Source organism: Amphibalanus amphitrite, unplaced genomic scaffold, assembly GCF_019059575.1.
Source record: "Amphibalanus amphitrite isolate SeventyFive unplaced genomic scaffold, NRLGWU_Aamphi_draft 000287F_arrow, whole genome shotgun sequence".
Classification (NCBI taxonomy): domain Eukaryota; kingdom Metazoa; phylum Arthropoda; class Thecostraca; order Balanomorpha; family Balanidae; genus Amphibalanus; species Amphibalanus amphitrite.
This window is the reverse complement of record NW_024881782.1, coordinates 653805-680462: the sequence shown is the minus strand read 5'-3', so window position 1 is coordinate 680462 and position 26658 is coordinate 653805. Positions and strand designations below refer to the sequence as shown.

The window sequence follows — 26658 nt, the reverse complement described above, 5'->3', positions numbered from 1 at the left end:
TTTCCGGTCAACAAAATATTGACAAAAAACGCGCCACTAACGCCGCAGCATAGTAAATTCAACAGAATGACAATAAAACGCAGTTTTGAGTGATGTGCACAATAGCAAGTTTTGTGATATAAAGAGGGCATCAAAAGCTTAGGAATCTTCTGTAAAAACAACAAAAACAACACCCAAAACCAACATCAGCACCTACCCACGCTGCTCCTCAAGACGCAGAACCGGAAATAGAGAACTACGTTAACAAGCAGCTGACTGATCTGAAAGACAGGATAAAACACCTATCCGTCGATAAGATCTACGATTTTTTTAGGGGAGGCGTTTAACCCAGGGGTGCGTTTTCCCCACAGTTACCCTACTCATGGCTGTCGATGGTCTCAGAAAACAATAATCATGCATCCACGGAATTCTTTAGAGTACATATTTCATATTTTTATTGTTACGTTCGTAAAAATAAGCAAATACAAAGCAAAAAAGCATACACTACACAATCGGATATGCATCATTTCAATGACCGACACGTTGACAGCCGACGAAGTTTAACTACGCAGCGTGTTGTGTAAAGTAATCTTGTTGTGTAACCTTTTCACCCCAGGGCAGGGTTCCCGTGACATTGTGAGTGTGACGACAGTGCCCTCCCTCCTCCCTTACCCTCCCCGCTGTCAGCCCTCCCCCACCCTCAACCCGTCATCCCCGCTCCCCATGGTCGCGCTGTGAAGTGTGACAGTCCCGTGAGGTGTGGTGAGGGGCGGTCGGTGAGTCAGATAGCATATTGCATTGTCCTACTAGTTAGTAGATATAAAATGAAGTGCCTCAAATATGCAATCGAGATATGCAAAATGCAAATATGCAGTTCGCATTGCAGCAGCTACAGCAGTATCAACTAACTATATATCCTGCAAAAAGACAGATAAGTTGATTTTCGCTTATTTCTTCAAAAGTAATAAATAAATAGATTGGTCGGCTCCCGGACCCCAGGGAACATTAACACTCATCCGTGGAAAAAGGCCAGAGAAGAGGATAGAAGAAAGAAAGAGAAGTTTAGCCTATACAGCGATGGTCGCTGAGTTTATATTACATATTGGCAGAAAGAGTGTTCATTGTTGAATAACTGTGCATCTGTGCCAATAAAAGAACAACTACAAACAACAACAACAACAACAACAACAACAACAACAACAACAACAACAACTATAACGACAGCACATCCATGGCATGGTCATTGACTATTCGATTGATCTCTGTCTTATTCCGTCCACCGGCTGCTTAAAGTACAGCTCACTGCGCTTCTCTTCTTAGTATAGCGTCTTCCAGGTCGCCCGCCCTCCCTGCACTGTGCCGTTGCCCCAGGGCGCCATCCTCCAGGGCAGAGCAGCCCTCTTCCTGCGTCCCAGCACGCTGCACGGTTTCTGGATGAAGTTGAGCGAGAAGCCACGGTTGTCCGTCTCGCCCTGTCCCTCTGTGTCGTCAAAGCGCACACGGACTACGTACGGCTTCATGTATGCTGAAAAGAAACATAAATATTAGATCGGTGATTTCATCATATCAAATGCATAGTAGAATATTAGAGTTAGCTTAAAATTTTCGATAAAAATGATTTTTTATAGACATGAGTTTGGGATAAACGTACGCTCTTATTACGAATGCCTATGCGTCACTACTTGATACCACAAAACGGTCTGCGAGTCCCATGGTGATAAACGTACAATTATACATAACAATTCAACGATGACAGAAGTTAGAACGTCGCAAGATACATTTGATACCGTTGTTGATGATAGATTTCCAACATTCGTTCTGCAATCCTTAGCAACGATACAATCCCATTTATAACTAGACCACTACTAGAGAGACCGTGGTCTGCCGTGACCCGTGCTCGACTGCATGCTCTCGCACTCACTGATGGCCGGTGTCAGTGCCGTGTCCTGGGCTCCGGTTACTATGCTTACTGATAACCGATGCCGGTTACTATACTGGCATTACTTACTGATGGCTGGCGTTGGTGCCGTGGCCTGATCTCCGGTTACTTTACTTACTGATTGATAACCGCAGGGGCGTCGTTTTGTATAGGCCTGGGAGTGCCCGAGCACTACCAATGTTCAGCTGAGCACTACCAATGTGTTGTTGAGCACTACCAACATTTTTCTTCACTTATTGAGCAAATTGCATTCAAACATGTCATACAAATAAAATGAATGAGGTTCTTATGTATAAAATCAACATGATAGCAAGTAACTTCAATGGTAAGTGGTAACTATTGATGAAAATCTATAGACTTACTCCACAAATAACCGGTACCGGTGGCCGGTTACAGAATTTGCATGTGTATGCTCATTACTTACTGATGGCCGGTGTCGGTGCCGTGGCCTGGGCTCCGTTGGTTCCCGCCCAGGTCCCTCCGCAGTGCCGGTCGTAGCCCTGGTTGTTGGTGGTGCCGCCTGTCTGTCCAGTCTGAGGTAGCACGCCGGTCTGGGGACACAGACACAGTGTCAGTGTCAGTGTCAGTGTCAGTGTCTGTGTCAGTGTCAGTGTCTGTGTCAGTGTCAGTGTCAGTGTCAGTGTCAGCGTCAGAGTGCTAGTGTCGGTTTTGGTGTCAGTGTCAGTTTCGGCGATCTAAAATGAGCTGCCCATAAAATTTATGTATTTTCAAAGAAGGTTCATTATTTTACATGAATGCTGGATAAGTATACATAGTATACATACATGGATAAGTATGTATAGTTATGAATTCATCACATGAAATTGCAAACGTCTTACCTGCGATATGCCGGCGATTATGAGGAAGTCGTTCAGGCATTGGTCACTTTTCTGAGAGGACGATTGCTGACCTAATCGAAATGGATTTGTCACTGGCCTGAAATGAGACGAAATAATGTAATCAAATATGCAGCTATACAGCTCCTAATATGGACCGTGCTGTTACACGGCTACGAAAAGAATTACGTAGACTAATCATAGCATAGAATATATCACAGAATCACCGAAAACGAAATTTATTCTGATGAATGACGACATATAGACTTCACTATAGACATCAAAGTAAATGTTTCATTCGAAGTAAAACCAGAAATCGGCCACGAAATAATATTTGGTATCCTAAAAAAAAGTTTTCCATCTATCCTCCTATTAGACATCACTTGCCTCTTGTCATATGAGTCAGCCCGCACTTACGACGCGATGTATTCGATGCTGCAGTATAGCGCTTCGTCCCGAATACATATGGAGTAACTTTGTGATGCCAAGTGTGGACCTATCTCGGAGCCGTCGAAATTAAACGACTTTATAGTCCCGCTGACTCCCGTGTAGTATTGTAGACAGGCCGACGGTGCTGGCGGCAGAACGGGTAACGGTGACAACATCAAGAGACACAGACACTGATTGAAGAACATTACTTGATTCCAGCTCCTCAGTTTCAGATTAATTGGCGTTTCTCTTTAGCAGCAGAAGCAATTAGTTATCATGCAAAAAAAAAGATGATTTGATTGTCGAGACGCTATTCCGAGATCAAGACAAATAAACGAAAAATCTCTTCCTGTCGAGGAAATTTCTAAGCACATTGGTCACTATGCTACCTCACAGTGAGCCCCTGGGACCTCAGGAACGCACCAGTGCCCTACAACTGTGCTAGCATAGGCGCGGGAGCCGGGGGGGCAGTGGGGGCAGCTTGCCCCCCCAACTCTGGGGCCGTGGGGGCGGTGCCCCCACAGCTTTGAGACAGAATACCACACTTTTTTGCAAATGTTTTCTTTTTTTTGTTGAAAAAGCCCAGGGGTGAAAAATAAGTGGCCTAAAACCGGTGAGAAAACTAGATTTGGGGGTACCCTAGGTTAATCTCTATTATGGTGTGCCCCCACAGTCGGAAAGTAGTTCCCGCGCCCCTGTGTGCTAGGGAGGCCTAAGAAAGGGCATACCTGCAGGTGGCGCTGTTTGGACCTGGACAGATGGCGCGCGAGCAGAGGATGCCTTGCTCAGGCGTGCGCCGGTCGCGTCCCAGCAGCATAGGCTCTGAGGGCTCACCTCTGGTGGTGCTGTTGCACTCGATCTGCTGAATCTTGATCTTCCAGTCTCGGGCAAGGGTAGTGGTCTGAGTGGAGCCCTGCGTGGTCGATATTTGGAGCACCGTTCGATCAGAGTTCGGGTCCACGTCGATATACACTGGAATCGTAAAAAGAGGCGTTAGATATGAGATATGACGAAGATGCAGTTATAAGCACGTCGACTGATAAAAAAGATAAAGCGAAGCATCTACAGCAGTCAGCAAAGCGCCATTGTCATTGTACATATGTGCAGGTGAGGTCCGAGTAGGTATCTGATCTGGCGTGTATGGCGTGGCGTTGGTGATGTAAGCATTTAGTAGTCACAGCGAGAAAGCCTTTTTATTGATAAGTGCGGTCAAAGCCTGCCAAATTAGTGCTAGTGTCGTAGAAAACGAATAATTGTGTCAGTTACCGGGTAAATGCAGGCAATACCGAGACAATATCATAAAACATACATAAACAAATGATGATGCCATGCTGCCTATACTGCCTGATCAAAGGAAGACTTGACATGATCCCCACATTTAATTCTTCACTTCTAATGGCTCATTGTTTAGTTGGAAAGTGAGTTAAATAGCGCAAAGAAAGTGACTAGAAAGCAGTCCAAGACATCTCCTAGCCCGGTCGATGACTCGAAATGGCTCGGACTTGGTCAACAGCTGAGCTTGTTTGGTTGGTTGTGTGGCCAGGGCTTTCCACGATGACAGGGCAATGTCTGTCCCCACTGGACTAAAATGGGTGGGGCTGCACAATCCCGTGACTAGCGCTGATCGAGCCGTGTATCACAGTGGCTTTCAACAACCGGCAGGGTGTAATGCATTGTCATGCTGAACGCGAGGCAATTCGGGTCGGTTTTCACCGCTAGATAGAAAAACCAGGCTGGAAAAACATCGTGAAAATGGACATTTAAAGCACTCAGAACATGTGTAAGTCCATAAGACGATACTGTTCTTTCAACTAGCATCATATCAATTTGTATTATGTGAATTTACAGCTAACATCTCCCCGATAACTGCATTTTGTATAGTATCAGTGTCATAAATAGCGTACCGATCGAAATGCCAATATAATTCCCGGCGGCTCACACGTGACATACGATCCCTCCGGCCGCTCATCCAGTGGGTGTCCGACTGTCCGTGGCATCTCTCGCCAATCAACAGGACGGTGTCCGGTGTCGGTTCGACTACCGTGTCGCATTGCTGGGCGGTGTGGGTAGAGGAAATTTACCAGTCATCTCCCGCCCGTAACTGCGCTGGCTGGTAAAACCGGATCCACCCGAGGCCACCGTTTGGATGGGCTGTGTTTAGTATTCGCGATGCATTTAACCCGCGACCGCCTGGGGGGTCGGATCCGACCCCCCCCCTCCGTTTTTCTTGAATAACTCATGAACCACTTTCGCTATCTACTTGAAACTTGGCATACCTTCTCCCCCATCAATTTGACGTCTCCTGTGCAATTTTTAAGAAAAAGTTTCCAAATTTTTTTGAGATATATCGATTTTAGTGATGTAACTACATGGCGTTTTTAGTCAAAAAGTGGTAAATGTTTAAAAAATCGCCAAAAATCAGGGTTTAAAGCAAATTGCCAATTAAGGACATGAAAAGACGCAGCTCAACGAGTTCTTTAAAATGGCTATCTCGGATTTTCCATAAAATGCGTTTTTCACCCCTAAAAATTCAAAAAACTATATGTTTTGGAAAACAGCTAATAAAATCCAAAATTTTGGGAATTTCCAAAAAACCGGAGTATATGTTGTAGAGCTCTATTAGAACATTAGATGCCCCAAATTTCAACTTTCTATCTTGATTTTTGACCCCCAAATTGTAAAAAATAGCTCCAACATGTATAGGGCATGGTGACGTCATAAGCATTTTCGTGAATTAGAGGTACTTCTGAACATCGCATGTGAAAACAAATGGCACCACTAGATTCCTGGGGACAAGGCTCGTCTAGAAAAGCGCATTTTTATGTCAAAAATAAAAAGTTGAAAAATTGACCTTTTTTCTCAGCCCTCGTATAGTATAAACGATTTTTTTATGCTTTCAATGCACACTTATCACCAGCACAGTGACTTGGGGTCACATATAACCATTACCATCGGATTCGGCGTGAAAAATAAGCCATAAAACATGTGTCGCACGCCCATGTAGCAGAAATTGAAAACCGTGACCTTTCGTGACCTGACCTGACCTTGACCCGTACTTAGTATGACCCCTATACACACATGGTACCTTCACTAGGCCTTTGAGGTCATTTTTGGTGAGTTTCGAGCAGCAGCTATCGATTCCGCTGTCCGTAAGCCTAATCATGCAAAACCCCTGAATTTGACCTTTGACCTGACCTTGACCCGAAAGTTGACCTCAATCTTAAAATCTTAAGAGTGCTTTGGGAAGGTCTCGTAGAGACCTTTCGAACGCCGCCTCGCGGGGCTCGATACGACCATTGGTTCTCGAGAAAATAGGGGGGGGGGTCGGATCCGACCCCCCCCCCCCCAGGCTGTCGTGGGTACGGAAATAGCCCAGGCGGTGCCGGGTTAACGATCCGATGCGTTATTACTATGCATGTACCGGACTCCGGAGTTACTTCAAGGTCGCTCATACAACTCAGAACTTACATACTTACAGCTAGCAACCGCTATTTTTTTTTTTTTTTTGAGCCTCAGTCGTCAAGGCCGCATTCTTACCTTTGTAGTTTGCATTGTTCATGGTCAGAGAATCAGACCTGCTGCCGGATGTCACCCACCCATCTGTGAGCTAAATTCCGACCATCCCATGATGCCCCATCCCGGGCTCACCTGCCCTCCCGGTAAACTGAGTCCCTCCCATTCCCTCCCATTCCTCCCATTACCTCCCATTGCCTCCCATTCTCTCCCATTGCCTCCAATTGCCTCCCATTGCCTCCCATTGTTCCCATTCCCTCTAATTCGCTCCCATTGCCTCCCATTGCCTACCATTCCCTTCAATTCCCTTTCATTGCCTTCCATTCCCTCCCACTCCCTCTCAACTTACTGTGTGTTCGCGAGTTTTCTCCGCAGATAACGGGCACGGCATTCACCACTCCGGACACAGAGAACGCGTCCGTTGTGCACTGCCCCGAGGCGTTGTCCGGCTGGGCCAGCCGGAAAGTGTCGAAGTCGAGTCGGAGCTGACAGATTCGCGCGGAGGAGTCTCGGTAAACGGTGAACCTGGCGTCAGAGCGGTGGAGGTCACCAATGGGAGAGAAGGGTGCTGCTGGCTAAAGGAGCGTATGTGGCTCGGTGGTGACAAAATGAATGGCAACTAAAGGCATCTACAGTTTATATCTATATAAAGCATAGACACATATAGTAACTGAAAATGAGGAAACCCAGGGGCACAGGTAAACATGTTTCGCAAGAGGCTTCGTCTAACTGTTCTGAATAAGAGTGATGGGTGCTTTGGAAGTGAAACGTTGCCTCTCCAAGCAAAAATATTTGCCGTAATAATGCTGCACCTATCGATCTTCCACAGCTGCAACATATTCCCAGGATAAAAGTAAAACAAATGCTATTCAACTTACTGGCAGTTTGGTGTGTTGCCGGCGTCGGTGCTTTCAAAGTAGGAGTTGTTGTACCGCGTGAAGTTCCCACAACTACCGGTCACTGTGGGCAAGACAATCATTGTGATTTACTTCTTATGCGTTACGTAATATTAAAAAAAATCATTAATGAATGCAACTAAACGATGCAGAAATAGTTATCCGTTTCGGATTGTTTCATTTCCCTGGCGGATTTTCACAAGATACACTATTCAAAAAGCAATAATGAATAAAACCAGCTCCGATTTTTATACGAGTGAAGTCGGTAATCAGATCAACCTTTGTATGCCGTATAGTGTATAGGTTAACACTTGTAAAGTAATGTTTCGGGAACAAGGGAAATACAAAAGTGAAGCGAATGACACTGAGGTCGCCCGTCTGAGAAGCAATTAGATTAGGAAATGCATAACACATTCAGAGCTATGTCCCGGAACCTTGCGAACTTTTCTCTTAGCACACCAATATGATCGACGAATCCTCGCCTTGGTGTGTCCTCTCCTCCCCGTACAACTCACTGGTGCAGCAGACGCCGTAGCCGTTGGCGCATTTCCCAGCCTCTTGACCTCCTCGGCTGCGGCACTCGTCAGGGGACACGCACGTGCCGTTCAGGTTGTTGTCGCCCCTACACTCTTCGTTGGCGAACCGCACTATGGTGAAGATGTTCAGGACTGGGGGAGACAGACGAGTAGTGTGACCAAGGCCATGTTGATTGAAAAGTGTGACTGAGTGTGACTGAAAAGCGATAGCTGGAGTCACCTGGTAACGGCAATGTTATTGAAATATTGAATAAATCGCATCAAAGGAAGAAACGTGCCTTAGAAGGGGTTAAGCACGAATATAATGGACCGACGGTCATGGTTTTGTGCTAAAAAGCATGCACAGCATGCACGCTACACGGCACAGCCGAGAACAATTGCATGACGCAATGACTGCATGGCCAAGTTCGGGCTCGGTGCTAGTGACTCATGCTCCGTTGATGTCGCGGGGAACGGCGGCACGGTCGTTTCCTTTGCAACTAAAATTAAACATTAGACAGGCTTTGTCTGTCTACATACAAGGGCGCTAGGCACAGGCATTACCTATGCAAAGCTTAGAATCTTTCGATAAGCTCTATGGCAGATGTGTTACCAGTTCGAATCGTGGAAATGGCAATGTGACATTGGCACGGTGTCAGAGTCCCCCTCCGTCGTCTTGGCTTCTCTCCAGCACGAGCTCCGGTTTGTTGAACAAATTCAAGGTGACGGCATAATGCTAGAAGAAACTGAGCTTTATCATATATGCTCATTGCTCAATGCTTATGCATTTTGATGGCATGTTACACCCTTGGCGACTGTGCGAATAAATACAGCGAATGCATGGACACGCCTATCTAAGAACGGCAGGTACGTTTGGTAGCTGCTCGCCCGATCGATAAGTCGCGAGGAACTATTACCATTTGTGTGGAGAACGGACTATGCGGATGCCTATTTGTCTCGCTTGTAATGATTTCGCGATGTTTTCCCCGCATTCTTATGCGAAGTAAGCCGTGTGAGCGATTATCAACTCGCATCTGTGGCGATCAATTTAGCCATGTATGCGCAAACAGACATCAATTTTCTGGTCATGTCATAACCGAATGAATTTCATGAAAAGAAAGCTTTCTGCCATCCATTTGCTGCTTGTCACAAACACCACAAAGCTCCAAACAGTTGGGCACTCACATTTGGCTTTCCTGTCGTTGCTGCTGACCCCCGGCAGCTCCGTGGTGGTCCCCGGCTCCTGGCGTCGCCATGGCAACCAGGAGGTGATCCACGAGAGGTCACGCTCCGACCTGGATAAGGTCAAATTGGCTGTCGCTGTCCCCACATTGGCGACCGCTGTCTGTTCTATCCGGGATTCGACCTGAGCGGAATATGCCCCCAGCAGAGCCGACCAAAGAAGCACCCCCAGAAAGAGCATTGCTCGGGGCGATGTGGTCTCCTGGGACAGACCCGCACTTCTGTGTGAGAGCTCCCAGTGAAGCTCCCTTAGAGATTCAAAATGGACAGATACAGGAGCTGACAACTGAAGGCAGTGCAAAATATCAGAGCACAAGATTTGACACCAGCACGACCTGTCTCCCGGCACTAACTGAGGTTTGGTCACCACTCGTCCGGCGTTCTATACCAGACACAGATCCGGGCAATTGTCCGCCCTGTCGCCCCTGTCGCTCGTCTCTTTGTCCTCTGTGTTTTCGGCTTTTGTTTGTGGCGTTTCACTTTCGTCTAGAAGGGCTCGGCTCGCGAACTGCAGTCCGATGCGGAGGTGGCGTCGTTCCGCAGAGTGCGACCCGTCTCCTGCCGCGGAGAAAGTCGGCCGAGAACGGAGTGGCAGACGATAGCTTTGTCCAGTTGAATATGCCGTTCAACATGCGACAGATGGTGTGGGGGTGGGGGCTAGATTCACTTTCAGAGCTGCAGCCAAGCGAAGAGTAATTTCGTTAATGCCGTGACGGTTGGGAAGGGTGCGAGACCGGAAATTGCTAGTTTTCACGCTAGAATGAATTAATCTTCACAGGAGTCACACTATGAAATTTCTTGGTAGAGCTCTTACGATTAGTTTTAGGACGCCGAAGCTATTTTTATTATGCAGCTCCATATGACTAATGTTAAAATGTCGAACATATTGGCAGGGTAAATCACCTGAGTAACCAGGCCTAGGTAAAGCGAGGATCACGTAACAGCAGAGCGCTTTTGCAGATGAAGAGAATGTGTCAGATCTTGAGAACAGCGACGTAGGACCTAATACATTGCACGTGTTTAAATTCCAGTAACTATGACAACGTTCATATGATGCTCGCTCATGACGCTCATATGTGAAAAAAAATCAAGTGAAACAATGAACAAAGTGAAACAAGAAGTGAATTTCTCGATATAAAGTTGCAATTAACAGCATTTGCCAGAACTTGACCAGATTTATACTGAGGTCTTTGTGGAGCCTTTTTTCACGGCATAATCACGAACAGTAATCGTTTGAGTCTCAAAGTTTAATCACGCCATACACTTGACAGCAAAACGACTCAATCGTTCAAGATGACTCTCAACCCTCAACTACATGTTGATCCCACCACGATTCGCGACCCGAGTCTGGCGCCTTACATCGCCGCCAGCACCGTCGGCAAGGTGACGGGTAGTGAGTTCGACGAGGCCGACGAGGTGCTGTCGACCGACACCACTGAAGCACTGCGAGAGGCCGCCAAGAAGCGTGCCGACACCTACGACGAAGAGGATCCGCAGAGCAACAAGACGCCAGTAGCGCCGGTAAGGCTGAATTTGAATGCATATTAGATATTGCATATTGCACAATGCATATTGCACCTTCGTGGAAAACGAAAGAAAGAAAAATAATGCTTTATTTTCAACATTAAATTTAACGTTACAACACTTCTAAAGATGCGATGATGCAAATTTAGAAATTTAGATAGTATACGAGTGTATGTGTAAAACGGGACCTCTGAGAAGTTCTTGTGTGGTTAACTCTAAGATGCACATCTGATGACAATATAAAGTTGCGAGTACAATATTCGACTGCCATCATGCACATATCATCCCTATTAGCCGTTTAGCCGTATTAGCCGTTTCCGTATTAGCCGTTTTCACGACGGCTATCTGGTACACATTTGGCTGTCATTTGGTGCAGAGTTGGTCAGTTTGGTGCATTCCCTAGATAGCCCGTCATGAAAACGGCTATTGACATCTGGCATGAAAAGCTGTTATGTACCGTTCTGTTTGAGTTCAGTCGATCTCATGCATTATCCCTCATAGATTTGCATGCATTTTTCATCTGGTACGTTATATATCAATCGTACACTCGAGGGCAGATTGATGTTCCACTACTCCCTACCCATCGGGCGATCCCATGGCTCAGCACTGGCTGCTGTCAGTGTTGCCTGCCCTCAGCACTGCTCAGCACTGCCTGCCAGTGCCAGTGCTGCCAGTGCTGCCACTGGCAGCAGCCAGTGCTGAGCCATGGGAGCCCGATGGGTAGGGAGTGGTGGAACATCAATCTGCCCCCGAGTGTACCTGTCAGGAAACATCAATGGCTGGCTTTCACCAATTCTTTGTCTCCTTTTACAGGTGGGGCTATTGGCAATGCACCTACTAAACATGAAGAGCTTTGATCAAACCGCCAATGGTAAGGACTGTCCTCTGCTGAAGCTAAAGTTCAATTTAAGTAATTTTCCTCCACAGTCCCCAATAAGCGTATGTTTATGAAAGGTATGAGGATTGAACATTTCTACATATAGCAAATCTTTTTCAATATAATCATATTTTTTTCTGACTTCTCGACATTCTCATTCTATAGACGAGGACCTGTCAGATCCAGGGTCTCGGTTCAAAATACTGATATCCATCGGCGACGTCTATAAGGAAACGGGGTGGAAAAGAGGCTCGCACAAGCACTCCCACACGCGTGAGAAGGACAAGGTCGTCAACGTCCTCACCGGAGTGGCCGTGGATGAGGTCAAACACTTCTCATTGACAGTAAGGAGAACAGACTGCATGGGCATTGGGCAGTGCAACCCCACACATTTGTTTCACGATATATTTAGGTACGTCGTGTAGGTATATGCTTCAAGCATGACCAATGACCATTCATTTAGCTAATTGCACTTTTCATATAATTTCTCATGTTTGACTTTTAGGATAGTGAAAGTGAAAGGCGAGCGCCAAAAAATAAAATAGACTAAAACAACCGTAATGATCAACAAAGCAATGCCAGGAATTCTGCTGACGGATATTCTGACCGTTGTTGTGTGACTGTGTTCCAGGTTCCTCAGCAGCTCTCTGACCCAAAGAACGTACTGAAGCTGGAATTGTACAGATCTCTGGCAAGTGACGGGCCAGCGGTGGAGCCGCGGATCATGGGTAAACACATATTTAGCTATGCTATAGAAACCTAAATTTCTTCGTGGGTTTTTGCTTGTAAGTGCTGGTGAAAGTTACACTGTTTAAGGCTGAGATAAGTTCTTTTTATTATTGCATTATCTGAAGCAAGTCGTGAGACGACGTTGACCCTTCGCAGGATCTGTCTAGCGCCTTATTTATCTCCGCTCGCTTCTCGTACATAAGTATACCCGTGTGGTGCAACTACTTCCGATGAACGTTATAAGTTTGGTTTGCTACTCGAAAACCACCATCTCAAAAACCATGCAGTAACTTTCTTCGATAAAAAGGAGAAATTGATTTTAAATAGCCGTTTTCACGACGGCCATCTGGTACACATTTGGTGCACATCTGGTACAGATTAGGTGCAGATCTGGTCAAATCAGGTTCAGTGTGTCTCTTAGCAGCTATCAGCTAGGGCTGCACTAATTGCTTATATTCCTGATTTGTCATATAATCAGAGAGCATCATCGATTAAAACACTGAAATAAATTCATAAAATGAAGATATTTGCTGTAAAAGAAATTAGGTGCAGATTTGGTCAAGTCAGGTGCATTCGCTGGACAGCCCGTCGTGAAAACGGCTAATATGGTCAGTATTTTCATCGTAAGACTCATTTTCTTTGAGAGAGTTGCGTGTAAATTCCAATCGTTATAACTTATACATTACGTCCACCCGTGATATAACTTACCTCCTTCGCCAGGCATGGTGGAAGTGCACCTCCACGAGATCATCCAGGCCATGATGGTGATTGACGTGCTGCCCCTGTCGCTGAACGGCAAACATGTGGCCGACCTGTACCTCGAGTTCGCCTTCATGTACGGCGCGCTGGGGTTCCACTATTCCACTCAGGTGAGATTAGACAGGTAGACGATGGGCTTTGTGTCGGTATATGGTCATGAATAGTGGATATTGCAGGGATATTACAAAGGTACCTTTTTGTCAACGTTCTCATCAGCAGGGTTGTGCTCGACTAAAAAAAAATTGCCGACTCGACTCATCATTTAACTTCAGAAAGCCCTGACTCAACTCTGACTCAAACAAGGAGCTAATTTTCCCATTGAATTGACTCATGACTCAAGCGGCTCAATGAAAATATGAGTCGACTCAAACTTGACTCAATTTTTTTTGTTGAGTCAAGTGAGTTGACTCAAAATTGACTCAGATAAAAAAGTTGTTGAGCGCGGGGGTGTAGTTTCCACAGCCGACGCTGTGGTGCAGCAGTCGCCACAGGCGACCGCCGCCGGGCGTCCACGACTCCAAGCTCAGCTGCTCACGCACGTCGAGACCACGCCGTTGACTGAATAGTTGTATTTAAACTGATTCGTTACTGTGGAGCACAGCAGGGCGTCAGCGAGCATACTAGGACACGAATCCACCAGCGCTCACATCGACACTCGCACTGCGCAGTACATACAAAATATGTTGGTTTAGATTTAATGAAAACAATAATACATTTAACAGCAATTTCCGTTTTACACTTCCCACTCTCTAGCTAACACAATTCCCCTACAAATATCACCTCGAAGTTAATAAACAAATAAGCATATCCTACCGGCTGTAAGGGTCTCCACGCCCTTATCTCAGCGGCCGACCTCGCACCGCAGCAGGCTCGCGCCGGCCGACCTCCCGGCGGCCGACCTCGTGCCGCGGCCGACCCCGTGCCGCGGCCGACCTCGTGCCGCGGCCGACCTCGTACCGCAGCCTCGTCACACGGCGCACTCAGCCACGGGGAAAACCGGGCTCGCACAGGCCGAGCTCCTCCCCGGGCACCTATACAAACAGAACACACTGCAAAATGACGCACCTGAGGCGAAATCCCATGCCGTCCTATGAGCATATTATAACTACCGAAATACGTATGCAAAATAAATCTAACGCCTGGCAAAGCAATCAACATTCCTTTAGCAACAAATTTACGACAATCATCGATCAATATCCACCCACCTTCTGTCCAAAACCAGCACCGCAGCCGACACAACCTCTCGGGCCAGACGCACCCGCCGAAAAGAGCGAAATAGTGTCGCACACTGACACGTACCGAGATTTCACCATCACTCGCACAAATATCAAATTAAGCATGTTTGGCATTCCAAATCCACGCGACGAATACAATAATATTTCTCATGGTTAAATCTTCAATATCTCGGCAGAAAACACACGCCTTCTATACATTTTATCCGCCTCGCTCGACGCGCATCTCTAAAGCTGCCAGAATTCTGACGCAACAAACCCGGCTAGAGGGCGGGGAGTGATGACAAAACAGAACAACATGTAAACCAAAGGCATAGGTAAATCAGACAGGCCGGAAAAGGATAATGCAACACGGACAAGTACCACAATGCACCAAATCTGGCTGGCGCCATCTACACTCCCCCATTCGATCAGATGGATCGAATCTAGAAAAACCGGCGCCAGCGCGATACTCCAACAGGAATTTTGACGCGATGAGAAGCACTGACCTCAGAACACCCGACACATGACACAACTGACCTCAGAAGTCCGTCTGCACACTCGCGTGCCTAACTCACTCAGTCTAGCTCAGACTCTGAGCAGATCAGTACCATTTTATGAATGGGACGCAGGTATGTTGACGCGCCTATCCTAACTACCGCCTTCCTGACCAGCCCATCCTGACTTGGGATTGCCTCCACAATCCGCCCCATCTGCCACAGCCCCCTCGGAACGTCACGGTCCACGAGCAGAACGACGTCCCCCGGCCGCATATTTCTCACCTCCCGCGTCCACTTCTGTCTGGACTGAAGTGACAGCAAATACTCCTGTCTCCAGCGGACCCAAAACTGTTGGGCTAGATACTGAATCTGCCGCCAGCGCCGCCTGGACAGCAAGTCAGCCTCATCATACAACCCGGGGATCGGGCCCGCGCTGCCTCTCAGAAAAAGCAAATGGCTCGGGGTTAGCGGCTCAACCTCGCCCGAGCTGGTAGAAACAAAAGTCAACGGACGGCCGTTCATTATCATCTCAATCTCACAGAACAACGTGTGAAGGGACTCCTCGTCCACACGCTGCTGCAGCGGCATCGACCGCCAGATCTTTCGGAAAGTTCGTATTTGTCGCTCCACACTACCCGAAAAGTGCGACGCAGTAGGCGGGTTGAATACCCATTCAATCCCGTACCTCAGCGCTGCGCGCGACAGCCCACTCCTGTCTACTTCCCTCAGAGATTCCCTCAGTTCTCGGTCTGCCCCTGTCATGTTTGTTCCCATGTCACTCCTGATATACTGGATCGGCCCACGACGAGCACTGATCCTCCTCACGGCGTTAATCAGCGAGTCGGTACGTAACGAGTCTAGCAACTCGACATGGACAGCGCGCGTCACAGTACATACGCACATCAGGCCGTACCGTTTGCGTTCAACGCGTCCGGCCTTTACCATGATGGGACCGAACACATCCAACATCACAGAGGAAAAGGCATGTCTCTCCCCCACGACTCGCTCCTGCGGCAGCTCCGCCATCAGCTGCTGCTGGGGCCTGGCGTTCACCTTACGGCACGTGACACACGAGCGGATCGCTCGTCTAACCTCCGGGCCCGCTCCTATGACCCAATACCTCCGCCTCAGCTCCCAAAAGGTATGGTCACGACCCTGGTGTCCCACTCTCCGATGAGTCTCACGGATAATCATCTGGGTCACATGGTGGCGCCGAGGGAGGATCACAGGATGTTTCTCCTCGTCAGACAGACAGCCAGCTCGGGACAACCTCCCCCCAACGACCAGAAGTCCGCCGACCATGTGCGGATTCAGACGACTCAGCCCACTAGCCTTTCTCACGCGGACTGGACCGTCGTCACCGCCCTGCGGAAACTCGGGCAGCGAGCTCTGCTGAACGTATCGCAGAACTGCACGCTCCGCCGCCCTCAGATCGGACACACTCAGCTCTCGAGCTGCACTACTCTCTCGCCGCCTCAGACCTCTCCTCCTCATACACCACCTACGGAAGGAACCGTCACGGATCACATCAATGAATCTCCTCAGCCAGGCCACCGCTCGCTGAAGCCGGCTGAAAGAGGAGAAGTGCCTTATCAGGATATCAGACGAACTGCCCTCGCTACACTCGGGCTCCACACGGACCGCAGCGACCGGTGTCGCCTTCACCTCACACTCAGGGATTACCACAGTCACTGTCGGCTCAGTCGGCCACCCACTCGTCCCCTCACGGAGAAACTCCGGCCCACCCAGCCAGGGATCCAGTCCCGCGGAACGACAGCCGCGGGATCCCACGTCAGCCGGGTTCATCTCCGACGGAATATACCTCCATTCGCACACGTCAGACCCATCGTGAATGTATGCGACTCGGTTCGCCACATACGTTTTAAATCGCGTCGATCTGTTCCGCACGTAGCCCAGCACCACCATGCTGTCTGACCACATGTTGAACGAATCGAACACAGTGTCCAACTCCCTGACCAGCACGCGCCTAATCTTGACCGCCAGAACAGCGGCAGCCAACTCCAGTCGCGGGATGGAGACGAAACGGATCGGGTTCACCAGCGACTTGCCCATCAGAAAGTGGACAGACCGCTCAGTTTCCCCACCCGCAGTCCTCACCTCTCTCACCAGGTACGCGACCGCGGAATGCGCCGTCTCGCTGGCGTCCGCACACACGTGGAGCTCGGTGGCAAGCACCTCTCCTGGCAGATCAGAGATGCACCTGCTGAGCCTGACTCGATCGAGCTCACCCGCCAGCTCTACCCACTCCCGCCATTCCCTCTGCAACACATCAGGGAGAGGCTCGTCCCATCGGTACGACAGGGCACACAGTCGTTGGAGCAATGCCCGGCCAAGCAAAGTCACCGGCGCGATCACACCCAGCGGATCAAACACCGAGCTCACGGTGGAGAGGATGCCGCGCCTCGTCACCGGCTTCTGTTTATCACGGAACTGAAAACAGAAACAGTCATCCTCCATCGACCACCTGAGACCCAGGATACGATCAGAACCGAGACCATCTTTGCCCAGGTCCAGCTCCTTGACGCTCTTCCCTCTATCCTGTACTGGAATCTGACGAAGGACATCTGAACTGTTACTCTTGTACTTTGTCAAATTAAACGCTCCCGTGCTACACAGCTCTTTCAGATCACTCGCCAGTTTAACTGCTCCCTCCACGGAGGACGTAGCACAGAGGACATCGTCTACATAGGATTTGCGGGTCAGTGCGTCAGCAGCCTCGGGGAACTGCGACCGCCCCTCCTCCGCACACTGTCTGAGCGCAAAGCTCGCCACGCTGCCGCTCGAAACGGCACCGAACACGTGACACGTCATCTTCCACACCCGAACCTCGCCCTCCGGGTCAGAGCCGTGAAACCACAGGAACCGCAGCAGGTTGGTGTCAGGCTCCGGGACCCTCACTCTATGATACATTGAAGCGATATCACAGGTGAATGCTACCGGGCCCTCCCGGAAGCGGCACAGCACACCGAGCAGCGAATTAGTCAAATTCGGTCCCCCCTTCAGTAGATCGTTCAGGCACACACCGTGACTCCTTGCGGCACAATCGAAGACAACTCTCAATTTACCTTTCTCGGGTTCCATCACCCCGTGGTGTGGCATATACCATACAGGGTGGTCACCGTCAGTCAGTCCGTCGGACACCGGGACAGCGTAGCCGTCCTCCTCGAGTGAGGAGATCACGCTGCGGTACATCTCAAAGTACTCTCTGTCAGATCGGAAACGCCTCCTCAGCGCTTCCAGTCGTCGGGAGGCCGTCTGGAGACTATCTGGCAGCTCGCCAAAGTCATCCTTGGGGAGGGGAATAACAAACTGTCCCCCGTCATCCCTTACCATGTTAGATCTGACAAAGTCAATCCATTCACGGTCCTCAACCGACAGGCCCTCCCTATCATCCGACAAGTCACCGAACTCATGCTCGTACAGCTTTCGGTAAAGACACTCGCCGCCGCCGGCGTCCGGCTCGGTCACACACGCGTCCATGACCCTCAGGAAGTTCACACTCAGTCGCCCTCCCGACACATCTGCCCCCTGGGCACAGCCGATGATATACCATCCTACATTGGTCCGCACAGCACAGAGTCCCTCCTCCCCCATCGGAGGGGCCCGCACCTCCCTGGCCACAATCAGTGCGGCACAGTCTGAGCCCAAGAGCAGCTCGACTGGGGAGTCGGCCTCGCACAGCCTGACACCCTGAAGGTGCGCGGCACCACTCAGCTCGTCGGAACTACACCTGTCATCTAATGTCACGGGCAGAGAGTCGACAGTCCACAGATTAGGCAGCGAATGAAACGTGCCGCCGTCCGCGCCGCTCACCTCTAACCCAGAGGCCATGGCTGTCGGGATAGTCTTCCGGTCAGTTCCCACTGTCTCGATAGATACTGTCGTCCGCTCAATCCGCACGCCTAGACGCGCCGCCAACCTCTCTGTCAAGAAGCTGCCAGAGGACCCCTGGTCCAGCAGAGCGTTCGTTACCAGAACCTTACCAGTCGTGGCCCTGAGCCGCACCGCCACAATAGGCAGCGCCGTCCGACTGACTCCCCTCAGGCCGAGACTAGCGCTCACTACGTTCGCACCGGACCCGCCGCTGGACGGCATCACCACACCCGCCCCGCGCGGCGTCACCGGAGGTCCTCCGAGCGGTCCCGGACAACTCTCCCGGTGCAGCACAGACGGATGCGCACCCCGGCAGACATCACACTGCAGCGGCCTCCGACAGGCCTGCACACGGTGCCCTCTCCGCAGGCACCCAAAGCACAGCTGGAATCGCATGAGTGCCCGTCTCCTCTCTCCCCAGGGTCTCTCTCTCAGGGCCTGACAACTACCAATGTCATGCGCCGACCCACAGTACTCGCAGCGCCGGCCACCAGGCTCACCCACCTTGGCCGTGTTCACCCTGAACTTGCCAGGATGAGGCGCACCAGCATCGGAACGGGACGGAGCGGGCGGCCTGGGACCGAAGAGCGGGCTCCTCCGCACTCTCACCTCGGCGCTGATGAAAGACACCAGGTCTGAGAAACGCACAGGATCGCCCCTCTCGCACAGCCGGTCCGCCTCCCTCATCCACCTATCCTGAAGGTAGACGGGGACCTTGGATACGACCAGCCGGAGGGTGGACGGGTGCTCAAACTCCCCCATCGTCACCCCGGTCATAGCATTCATGACCTCAGTCAAGAAGAGTGAATATTTATCCAGCCCCTCCACATCCCCAGCCTGGATGCGTGGCCAGCCATCCACCCTCCCGACGTAAGAGTCAATTAGTCTGATCGGATTCCCGTACCGGTTCTCCAGCAGCCGCCTGGCCTCCTCATACCCCTCATCTCCCAGGTGGAGGCATCCCTTTACCAGCTGATTGGCCTTACCTCTAGTATACTGCTCCAGATAAAAAAGAAGCTCCCCCTTGTCATTAGTTTTCTTGGCGATACGCGAGTCAAAAGCTTTCATGAAAAGGTTGAATTCCTCCACAGCACCAGTGAAAGGACGCAGCTCGGCAGGAGGGAGGAGCGACCTTCTCACCAGGGGAGACAGCTCACTCTCCACAGAAGGGGTCTCGACCATAGCCCCAGCCGCCACCCTCAGGGGCTCCCACGCAGACTCATCTACCTCCCCCATCTCCGCTAGCTGTAGCTCCAGGTCCAACTGCTCGGACCGAGCCCTGAGCCTTAGCTCCTCCTGCTGAGCTTGAGCTCGAACCCTGATCACGTCCGATTCTACCTCCTGTTTAGACTTTATAAGTTTAAGTTTCAGCCTCAGCATGCTAGCTGAGGTACCGGGCGGCCCCTCAGATGAGGTCGCACCCGCACCACGCAGGGGGGCAACACTCACTTGGGCCTGGGTCTCTGCGCTACCCACGTCCTGCGCCTCAGTCCTAACACTCTTAATCTCTGTTTCACCTGACGCGCGTCCCTCGATAGCACCCCACAGCCTCTCTACAAGCTCTACTTTAGTCCCGGTTACATCTAAGTTTAACTCCTCTAGCTCCTTCCTCAAGTCTGAGACCCTAAGTCTCCCCAACTCCTCCTTAGTCAGTGCGGTGATACTCATAGTTCAGGGATGGTTCAGGATTTGGTAGGAACGCCCAGCCAGTACTTAAAACTACACACCCTACAAACTACAAAGCTAAGAATACACAACACACATTAGTTACTCAAAAACGCGCTCATCACTGACCTAACGTCAACGTCTCTAACACTAATAGCGTCAGCACCCACGCACACGGGAACCACAACTGTGCACCCCCACCAGCTAGCTCCCCGTCACTGCTCTCAAGTCCTGGCAGAAAGCCAAGGACCAAACCTCAGTCCTGACAGAACACCAAACACAGACCCTGTTCTGGCAGAGTGCCAGATCAGGTCGCAGAAATGTCAATCTCTGTCTGGCAAGGCACCAGACTCACTTTGGCAAAAACGTCTGACTCGCTCTTGGCAGAATGCCAGACTCACTCCTGGCAGAACGCCAAACTCCTATGCAACAGCACAGGTCAGTCACATCTCACCGGTATCAAGCGCAGCTAGATGCAGCTGAAGCAGCAGGTTACCCGGAGTTGCAGCAGCAGCCGGCTGCAGCTGACCCAGCCGTTGCTGCACAGCCAGAGTGTAGACGGAGGCCCAGCCGTAACTGTAGTTTCCACAGCCGACGCTGTGGTGCAGCAGTCGCCACAGGCGACCGCCGCCGGGCGTCCACGACTCCAAGCTCAGCTGCTCACGCACGTCGAGACCACGCCGTTGACTGAATAGTTGTATTTAAACTGATTCGTTACTGTGGAGCACAGCAGGGCGTCAGCGAGCATACTAGGACACGAATCCACCAGCGCTCACATCGACACTCGCACTGCGCAGTACATACAAAATATGTTGGTTTAGATTTAATGAAAACAATAATACATTTAACAGCAATTTCCGTTTTACACTTCCCACTCTCTAGCTAACACAATTCCCCTACAAATATCACCTCGAAGTTAATAAACAAATAAGCATATCCTACCGGCTGTAAGGGTCTCCACGCCCTTATCTCAGCGGCCGACCTCGCACCGCAGCAGGCTCGCGCCGGCCGACCTCCCGGCGGCCGACCTCGTGCCGCGGCCGACCCCGTGCCGCGGCCGACCTCGTGCCGCGGCCGACCTCGTACCGCAGCCTCGTCACACGGCGCACTCAGCCACGGGGAAAACCGGGCTCGCACAGGCCGAGCTCCTCCCCGGGCACCTATACAAACAGAACACACTGCAAAATGACGCACCTGAGGCGAAATCCCATGCCGTCCTATGAGCATATTATAACTACCGAAATACGTATGCAAAATAAATCTAACGCCTGGCAAAGCAATCAACATTCCTTTAGCAACAAATTTACGACAATCATCGATCAATATCCACCCACCTTCTGTCCAAAACCAGCACCGCAGCCGACACAACCTCTCGGGCCAGACGCACCCGCCGAAAAGAGCGAAATAGTGTCGCACACTGACACGTACCGAGATTTCACCATCACTCGCACAAATATCAAATTAAGCATGTTTGGCATTCCAAATCCACGCGACGAATACAATAATATTTCTCATGGTTAAATCTTCAATATCTCGGCAGAAAACACACGCCTTCTATACATTTTATCCGCCTCGCTCGACGCGCATCTCTAAAGCTGCCAGAATTCTGACGCAACAAACCCGGCTAGAGGGCGGGGAGTGATGACAAAACAGAACAACATGTAAACCAAAGGCATAGGTAAATCAGACAGGCCGGAAAAGGATAATGCAACACGGACAAGTACCACAATGCACCAAATCTGGCTGGCGCCATCTACAGGGGGGAAGTAATGAAAAGCTTATAAATATATATATATATATATATATATATATATATATATATATATATATATATATATAATATATATATATATATATATATATATAGGTAAAGTTGAGTCAGCTGACTACTGTTCCTAAATGTTTGACTGAACTCAATGTCAAAAGTTATTTTACTGACTCAACTCTGACTCAACTCAACGCCTTAATATTTTTGTCTGACTCAACTCTGACTCAACTCAACAGCTCAACATTTTATCCGAATCGACTCAAATTTGACTCATTTGAGTCAGAGTTGAGTAAAATTTCTGACTCGACTCATGAGTCAAGCACAACCCTGCTCATCAGATGTATCAATGACAAGACATGCAGTTGATGCTGGATGCATTCAGTAGTTTATAAATACCTCTGCTTTCAGTTTTGACGAGCGGAGGCTGTAAGCCATACTTGTTCCAACACCTTTCCGAACCAGTTTGGTGCTCGTTAAACGCTCTCTCGAGCGTGTCTGACCGGTTTGTGACGTCTGCGGCCAGCTGGAGAACCCCGGGTTCAACCCGAACCGGGACCTGGCACGGACCATGTTCCCGCGTGTGGCGCTACCCGAGGACCGGGACGGAGAAGTGCTGTTACCGGTGCCCCAGCACCCGCCCGCCTTTGTGCCGTGGACCTGCTCGGTCACCACACACTGGGATGGTGCGTAGAATCTATTATTCTGCAAATGCATTAGCGTATGTAGATGCTGAAGTAGCAACATTACATGAATACTGTATGTATGGGGTATTTTTTACCATTGTATTCTGAGGGCGAAGACCGAAACATGCTTTATTGCCCAGAGCGTAGCCGAGGAGCCAAGGTAGAAAGTTCTCAAATCGACCTCCCTCACCTTCGTTACAGAGGCGGTGCGGCGGGCGCCGGAAGGCCCTGAACCAACCACGCAGACCCGCTTCACTGAACGGGTCAGAAGTGAGGTGCGCCATATCCTGGATGACTACGTGCCCCTCCGGTCCCGGGCAGATCGACTCGCGTTTCTCCGGAAACTAGTCAGGGGAGCACCCGGTCCTGGACAGGTCAGAATTATCACAAACACGCCTTCAACATTGGTCTTCATCTTTAAAGTCCTTCAGCTTCTTGGATACTCTCCTCCTCTTCAGTTTCTTCACTATGTTGCTCGAATAAGCGGTTGAAAATAAGGAACATTATACTGAGTAAATAGATATGTCTTACTGCCAGATTGTCATCACAATTCACTATGTCTAATGCCATTACACTTATGTCTCCTTTGTATGACTGCATGACGTCGTCTCTTTTTCAGAGCGCGGACGCTGTCGGCGGCGGCGGCGGCGGCAGTGGTGGAGGTGGCGGTGGTAGCAGTGGTGGTGGGAAGGAGTCTGCCGGGGCGTCGCCCGGTCCTTCCACCAAGCAGCCGGACCGCAAAAGACCAGACGCAGACCAGTGGCGGACCACTTTGTCGGAGCCGGAGCCGGGTCCGGACCAGAGAGACCGCGGACCGCCGGCCGCACGGTCCGATCAAACAGGTAATGTGCTCCGGCTGCTGGACCAGAAGCGGCGTATAGCTGGACACTTTTTAACGATGGCCCTAACCGGAACTGTACAAAATATATTGCAAACATCATTAAGCGATCAATTAACCTTTTAATCCCTGTCAGATCCACAAAGCAGCTGTTGCGTTTTTTGATAAGATGATATAGTCTTTGAAGTTTGAACACCAATGCACGCAGCTGAGGCGCCCTGTAAACTTCAACCACCATCATCTATATCTGCGAGCGACGTAGACCCGTAAAGACGAACCAGCGTGCTGTGGTAGGTCGGCCGTGTTGTGGTTCATTGTATCAGGACTCAGGCGGGGTTTGTTTCAGCTCAGCTGAGACAGAGCAGCGGCTCGACGAGCACTCTGATGCCGGTGCTGGTGTCTCGGACGGCGCCGGCCCCTGGCCCGGGGTCCGCCGGCTGGTCGTCGCCACCCAGCCCGGCCAGCAGCAGCGCTGGGCTGGCCCAGCAGCAGTCTCAGCAGCAGCCTCAGCAGCTTCAGCAGCCGGTCAGCCGGCCGAGCCGGCCCAGCGACACGGAGCCAGCAGCCCTCGGACCGCAGCGCTCCGGCAGCAGCGCCGCCAAAAGTCAGTGCCGGCCTATACCAATGACGAATAGATATGCAACCGATATACGTTCTGTCGAGGTATAGGAATGCATTGCCATAGCCCATACATGCATATGTTTAAAAGAGCCGATAGAAATGACCAAAAGGGACGACAGCATCACTTTAACTGCACTGTCAATGGAGGCGATTTTGCCGATAACACCGACTTTAGCCACTCCCTTGCTCCCGCTGTGCAGCCTCAGAAAAAAGTACGCTAGGTTAGTTAGGTCACCAGGCCCCGCAGTGCCATAGCGACGTCAACAGTAAGTGCACCCAGACCCTATAGTCAGGTCGATTGTAGAATGTTGAGATTGCAAAATCGATGCTATCTATAGTCCGTCCAATGCATCAATGCCTGGATAGCAAGGAAGTGTTAATATACCCTGCCGTTGAATTTCACCATTCTTGTCCTAACTATTACCGATAGCTATATGGACTAAAAGTCATCTGAGTTGTAGTCCCTTCCGCTAACGTTTTAAAATCAAGAACGAGAACTGCTGAATAAAGCACTGCAATTCATGTCAGGACACTTTTGTAGAACAGCGGCCTGGATCCTGTCAGCTCTCGCATTTGACCCTGTTTTGCAATCTCTCTCGGCAGTAATGGCTCCTAAGCAGATTCGCCGGGCTCCCCTGCGGCGGCCGGCGGGGGATTCCTCATCATCAGTCGTCAAACCGGAAGAAGAGGACACCAGTCTCTCTGCCGACACCGCTGTGGAAATTCAGTGACGTCTTACAGGCAGGCCCCATGCCGAGAGTGACGCGCCAGTCCGTGACGTGTGTGACGCTGTGACGCAGAACACGACTCTATGCGGAACGTTCGGCAGTGACGCCGCCGTACTTTTTGCTCGTTTAGTTTCGGTTGTGAAATCGAAATCAATCTTTCTGTTTGTTGATATGTGTGAGCTTCGTCGTCAGTTGGATTTGCCCGGCGAGAATGACCAGGGATCTACGCTGAGTAGATTAATTGTAGTCATTCTCGCTGTATACTTGATGTGCTGATAAATGACGCGCATGCTGTCAGCAGCCGGAAGGGAAGACCGCAATACGATGTGCTATGCTCTCGTGCATATTGTGTATAATTACGTTTTGGTGTATAATGTGTAATTATTAATCACTGTCTTGCATGTGTTCAGTGCATATAAGTAAAATGTATAGAATAAAATGAGGTATGAGGGCAACACAACATTGTTTAGAGCATGAACATTACGAATGCTTGCATTCTTCTCTGCCAGAATGGTGCACGATTTTCACAGTCTAAGTTCTGACCAATCTTTTATGGAGACACACACACACGATAATGAGGGAAATAAAACGGTGCCATGGTTCAAGGCATCAATTTTTATTCAATACTGAATTAATGGGATAATGACCTTTCAAAGGTCATGACGGTCTAACTTACAAGGTGACCGTAGAGTAGCAAATTAATAATTAATTTGACGCGTTTTAACAAGAGAAACATGATTTTGTTAAAAAAAAAAAACGAATTGTGTAAGTGGCATTATCAAAAATCATCGCAAAACTTGTTCCAGAAATGTCCGTATTATGGTTTTGCCCTATATCAGCCAAATTGTTGATGTTTGGCAGTTTTAGCCGAAATACTTGCGAAAAATGCTGAATTTGTACCTACCTACTTATAGGTAGGTACTTACCTTTCCGCGATGGGGCGTATAGTAAGGTAGACGATCTCCAATTTTATGGTAATAATGAGTTAGCTCAAAAGGTCTGATAATCATTTGACAAAGAACCTCGAAGGCGGGAAAATGTGACCATTGATAATTGATATCATATAATTTTCAATGGTAGATATTTTATTTCGCATGCGGATTCGCGCTAATCGCTTCTTGGACCAGGAGCCGAGTCAAGGAGGGGGGCGTGAAGCAGCCCCATCTCGCCTCGATATGCTACGATCGGACCACCGCCAGGGATGAATGGCGTAGTTATTTATTATATTTTTAATCGTAGTATTTATCATAACTACATGCCACAATCGCTATTGGTGTGGATAATGCTACTGATCAAATGACATCCGGCTCTCTCTGTCAACATTGTAAATAAACGAGTCGGGGTGTGTATCTGGTTTGGTATATCAGGCATTGAAATTTGTTGCAAGAAACTGCGGTAACGAAGTCTAGATTAAACCCAAAAATAGAACTGCGCAGTCAGCCAGATTCCAGCGGAACGTCACATTTTACTTATACACGCCACAATGTTGAACGTCTCACCAATTCAGGGCCA

At 49.7% G+C, this 26658-nt stretch overlaps 2 protein-coding genes and 1 long non-coding RNA gene across 5 annotated transcripts; 1 reads left to right on the top strand and 2 right to left on the bottom strand.

The window, feature by feature from the left end:
• Nucleotides 1-403: 403 nt before the first annotated feature.
• On the bottom strand, nucleotides 404-10408 carry LOC122387482. The gene is made up of 9 exons (XM_043377732.1): nucleotides 9293-10408; nucleotides 8108-8260; nucleotides 7575-7656; nucleotides 7046-7221; nucleotides 4018-4155; nucleotides 3172-3328; nucleotides 2758-2854; nucleotides 2343-2469; nucleotides 404-1504 (listed from the first exon to the last, which is right to left on the bottom strand). The coding sequence occupies exons 1-9, from the start codon at nucleotides 9528-9530 to the stop codon at nucleotides 1296-1298; spliced, it is 1377 nt and encodes a 458-aa protein (XP_043233667.1). The 5' UTR covers nucleotides 9531-10408; the 3' UTR covers nucleotides 404-1295.
• On the top strand, nucleotides 10379-25606 carry LOC122387480 (C2 calcium-dependent domain-containing protein 6-like). Of its 3 annotated transcripts, none has more exons than XM_043377728.1 (10): nucleotides 10379-10870; nucleotides 11687-11744; nucleotides 11916-12094; nucleotides 12382-12478; nucleotides 13200-13348; nucleotides 22800-22959; nucleotides 23161-23333; nucleotides 23579-23801; nucleotides 24149-24401; nucleotides 25022-25606. In XM_043377728.1, the coding sequence occupies exons 1-10, from the start codon at nucleotides 10643-10645 to the stop codon at nucleotides 25032-25034; spliced, it is 1533 nt and encodes a 510-aa protein (XP_043233663.1). In that variant the 5' UTR covers nucleotides 10379-10642; the 3' UTR covers nucleotides 25035-25606. The 3 variants fall into 3 exon arrangements, with proteins under 3 accessions (XP_043233663.1, XP_043233660.1, XP_043233662.1); XM_043377725.1 differs by having other exon boundaries at nucleotides 24144-24401; XM_043377727.1 differs by having other exon boundaries at nucleotides 24128-24401.
• On the bottom strand, nucleotides 13793-22260 carry LOC122387483. The gene is made up of 2 exons (XR_006257599.1): nucleotides 20963-22260; nucleotides 13793-14269 (listed from the first exon to the last, which is right to left on the bottom strand). It is a non-coding gene; the product is annotated as an uncharacterized LOC122387483 (long non-coding RNA).
• Nucleotides 25607-26658: the final 1052 nt, after the last annotated feature.

Bases quoted from the DNA above. Each gene is read 5' to 3' on its own strand.
- LOC122387482 (XM_043377732.1), bottom strand. From the start codon at position 9,530: ATGCTCTTTCTGGGGGTGCTTCTTTGGTCGGCTCTGCTGGGGGCATAT. The intron at 7,222-7,574 runs GTAAGTTGAATA...CTCTGACGCCAG, and splicing joins GGCAACACACCAAACTGCCA to GTTCACCGTTTACCGAGACT. The intron at 4,156-7,045 runs GTAAGTTGAGAG...TTACGATTCCAG, and splicing joins AGAAAACTCGCGAACACACA to TGTATATCGACGTGGACCCG.
- LOC122387480 (XM_043377725.1), top strand. From the start codon at position 10,643: ATGACTCTCAACCCTCAACTACATGTTGATCCCACCACGATTCGCGAC. The intron at 12,095-12,381 runs GTAAGGAGAACA...ACTGTGTTCCAG, and splicing joins TCAAACACTTCTCATTGACA to GTTCCTCAGCAGCTCTCTGA. The intron at 12,479-13,199 runs GTAAACACATAT...CTCCTTCGCCAG, and splicing joins GGTGGAGCCGCGGATCATGG to GCATGGTGGAAGTGCACCTC.